Source organism: Carex rostrata, chromosome 6 (genome assembly GCF_964058835.1).
Source record: "Carex rostrata chromosome 6, lpCarRost1.2, whole genome shotgun sequence".
Classification (NCBI taxonomy): Eukaryota; Viridiplantae; Streptophyta; class Magnoliopsida; order Poales; family Cyperaceae; genus Carex; species Carex rostrata.
The window spans coordinates 13,834,606-13,838,669 of NC_135923.1; the positions used below are offsets into that span (position 1 = coordinate 13,834,606).

Consider the following 4,064-nt stretch of genomic DNA (forward strand, 5'->3'; position numbering starts at 1 on the left):
CAGTTTAGGAGTAGAACTTGTTATGTTAATCATAGACCATAATTAGACCTAATTAATATATATTAGGATAGCATTCATGTACTCAGTTTAGGAGTAGAACTTGTTATGTTAATCATAGACCATAATTAGACCTAATTAATATATATTAGGATAGCATTCATGTACTCAGTTTAGGAGTAGAACTAGGGTGTTCTTAAGCTCACCAAAGTTTTGGTGAGCTTAACTCTAAAACTCATAAAATCGATTTCAAATGACGAATCCGAACCGTTGAAATCCGCCTACCTTACGTGTGATGCATCTACATGTGAAATTTTTAAATATTCGAATTAATTTAGTATAAAGTCAAGCGGTCAAAATTAGAAGGTTAATAAATTAATTTTAGTGCATTCATTTTTGAATGTTTTTTGACCGCTTGACTTTATACTAAATTAATTTTTCGTCTACTTGTGAATTTTTCGTCTCCATCACACATAAAAATGAAAATAAATCCAATTGTAAAAACTAATGAGGAAGCCATGTAGTATTGAAGATAAAAGGCTTTATGTTCTGCAAAACGAGATAATTCCAGTTTTGAAATTGTTGAAACCTCTTGTCAATACGGTTTAAGCAAATTAGTCATAAGTGTCATGTTGATGAAAACATTAATGAAGAATTCCATGCTATGTTAGATTTAAATATATATTTTTATTTAAATGCAAGTCTGAGTATGTAGAATTAAATTATAAAAATACATGATTAAATTGATACTGGATTTTGTTACTTTATTTTTATTTGAGGATGTATCTATTCTTAATTTAGATGTTCATTAATTCTGTCCAAGAATTTTAAAGGATAATTCACATAATTCTTTGATTTTTATACGTTGTCGTCGGTTTAATGCTAATATATTAAACGGTAAAAATGGTATAAAATGCTAATATATATAGATTCCTCTGCACTAAATATAGAATTTTAAAACCTAAATATAGCACCCTCCAAATTTATACACGCGTAACTGCTTCAAACAAAAATAAAAGATATTTAACAACGGTAAAGTTAAAGTCTCATTTGCACTGAATATATCATTTTAAAACCTGAAAATAGCATCCTCGTTTTATTTATTATCATTGAGTAACCTGAACGTAAAATTTTATTTCTAAATTTTCTCAATGTTCAGCCAGAGCTAGATTTACATAGTTAGATAAAGGTTGACTTTGAAACAGGAATAAACATTTTTCACCAGATATTCACTACGCAGCAGCATCGACTAGACTAGACTTCCCGATGGGCTCTGGAAGACTGGAACTGCCTCCTGCGTCATAGACTGATAGGCAAGGCAGGCAACAATACAAGTGCACCCAGACAGCATTAACCATACCAAAAATTTATTCAGTGTAGCGTGTTGTGGAGGTACCAGCTAACCATGCCAACTGCCAAGGAAAAACAAGGTCCAATGTTGTGGACAAAACTGACTTTCCAAAGAACACACTTAATTTTTGTGTTTAGCACGACAAAACAAAATTTTAACCAAAATATTTGCTTTTATACCGATCCTTACTAATTTCCATAAAATCAACACACAACATTTGTTAAACAGCTTGTAGACCAAAATGCAAGATTGCAATCGACCATGTTTCTCTTGTTTCTTTAATTTCTTCTACTCTTTCTTTCTCCTTTATCTTTTGTTTTTAGTCATTTTTCCACGCTGCTTAAAATTTTGTATTTGCAAAGAAGAGTAAGGGAAAAAGAAAAATTCTTTTTGACAACCACAAGCCAGAAATTTTGATTTGATTGCAAAGAGGACTATTATGAAACTGGTCAAGTAATTCAAGTTCATACTAGCTTTAACTAATTAAGGTAATTATCAAATTATAATTCTTAGAACAAGGAAACCACTAGACAATAAACCATTTCTTTTTCGTTAGACATACAAGACAATCACTGATAACTGCAATCAATGTTGGCACAATTCAGCAATACAGAGGCCTAAATTTTTTCTAATCTTGAAAGAACAAACTGGTCCCAAATCAAGTTTGCTTAACTTCTTGATTGCTTGATAAAATAATTGTAATTTTCATTAATCACACCAAATACCATGCCTCTTTTGCTTTGTTTAAAAAACATAACAATCCTGCTTGGCCATTAAAATTGCTGGCACTAAATTGAACTTCAAACAACCATCTAAATCCTTAAAAAGAACCAAGATATTTGGATAAAGAGCAACAACCAAACCAACAAAAGATACTTCATTTATATTCACAAAGTCTACATAATTTCAGGCTAAAACTATAACCTTTTCATACATGAAAACAAACCAAAATCAAACCTGATTTTCCTGCCTAGTCCTCAAGCTCTCATAATTTGGGTCATCAGTTGGCAATTCAAATCGGCACAATGGGCATGTGTTTCTAATCCCTAGCCATGGCAATATACAATTTGCATGATAATCATGCGAACAAGGCAACCTTCTTACGGATTCACCGACCAAGACCAAATCTTTGCAGATAGCGCACTGTAAATCCACCATGCTATCATCTACTGTAATACTCAGGAGGCTCTCTACCACAGATTTCGAGGCACCTGGACCCCCTTTGACAGCACTGTCTTGCTCCATATACTGCCTGAAGAAAGCCATTTCAGGATCACCTTCATATATGTTGTTCATGGCTAGGAGCACTTCCCATTCCATATTTCTCACCGTTTCTTCTAGGTCAGGGATACTACTGTCAGTGGATACTGCCTCCCAATCTGGCTCAAGTTCTGTATTGAGGTGTTGGTTTAGATCCGGTATGGGTAAGCGATTAAAGGGTTCCCGGGGTAAATTGTCTAAAGTAAACTGGGTGTCAGGCGATAAGGGCCGTTGAACCTGACGTACATCCGTAACCATTTCTTGAAAGATGGGGAATTCCAGTGTGTCAACCCAAAACGGATCCGGGGCTCGACCCACTCCTATCTCATGCGGCGCCTCAAAGGCCATCCTGAGAAGTTCACCGGTGGTGACCGTCTCTGCCAAATCGGATTCTTCTTCAAAGCTTGAAATTCCAAACTCGTTTAAATCGGGTAACCCGTCAGAACCTGGAGGGTCCCTACCAGTATTCAGGTCATCTCCTTGCTCAGACACCACCTCCATAGAAAAACGAGTCTCCCTTTCAGTCTCAGTCCATTCACCCAAATCGGGGTTACAGTGCGACTCCAACTCGTCATGAGACACATCGGTCTCCATGGGGCACGAATCGAAGAAATCCTCGGAAGAATTGCACCGAAACGGATCGAATTGAAGCGGCGGAGATGCCATGGGAGATGGAGGGAGGGAGTGGTAGTCGTCCTCGTCTGAGACTGAGAGGATGGAGAGATTGGTGCCGGTTTCGGATTCGGGTTCGGAGTCGTAGAGAGGGCAGAAGAGAAATCGCAAGAGATCAAGTTCTTCGACGGTGAAAGGAGGGGTTTCAATTTCATCCATTAGAGGTACTGTAAGGAGAGGAGAGGAGAGGAGAGGAGAGGAGAGGAGAAGAGGGACGGTGCTGCGTCGGTTTCGTAAAATGCGAGGCTATGTCAGTGGGGAATATTTATAATTTCAACAGGTTCTAGTAGAGCAATTCTAATTGACAGCTGGCACATGGTATTTTCCCTATACAGTTATATACACCGCTCTCTGGTGTATGTGAACCTAGACTATGTTCGAAATTTTACATTACAAGAGGCCGCGGGAACCTAGACTATGTACCGCGACCAGTCATTTCACGTGTACCTGGGAGGATGTGAATTCCCATAAAAAGGAATCCATATCCTGCGAGGTAATAGAATATTTATGTCTAGATCTAGACCGTCCGATCGGCAGCCAGGAACAATCCGGCCCAAATGGAAGGCACGGGAACTCTTTAATATTCACGTGGAATCTAATCGAACGGTTAAGATCTAAAAATAAATATTGTGTTACCTCAGGTGATGTTAATTCCATAAAAAGGACCAGGTCGTGGGCCGCCACAGGGATCGCAAAATTGAAAACTGGACAAAAATAGTGCCTCAAAATCTCAAATGCGTCCGGTGTTTTGTGGAAGATTTTTATCACAGCCAGTTTTTGTTCG

The 4,064-nt window shown here is 37.7% G+C and overlaps 1 protein-coding gene across 1 annotated transcript; it reads right to left on the minus strand.

Moving 5' to 3' along the window:
• Positions 1-2,192: 2,192 nt before the first annotated feature.
• LOC144555808 (uncharacterized) lies at positions 2,193-3,533 on the minus strand. Its single transcript, XM_078304236.1, has one exon. The coding sequence runs from the start codon at positions 3,437-3,439 to the stop codon at positions 2,300-2,302; it is 1,140 nt and encodes a 379-aa protein (XP_078160362.1). The 5' UTR covers positions 3,440-3,533; the 3' UTR covers positions 2,193-2,299.
• Between the last annotated feature and the right edge of the window lie 531 nt (positions 3,534-4,064).

Coding starts and splice junctions, on each gene's coding strand:
- LOC144555808 (XM_078304236.1), bottom strand. CDS start 3,439: ATGGATGAAATTGAAACCCCTCCTTTCACCGTCGAAGAACTTGATCTC.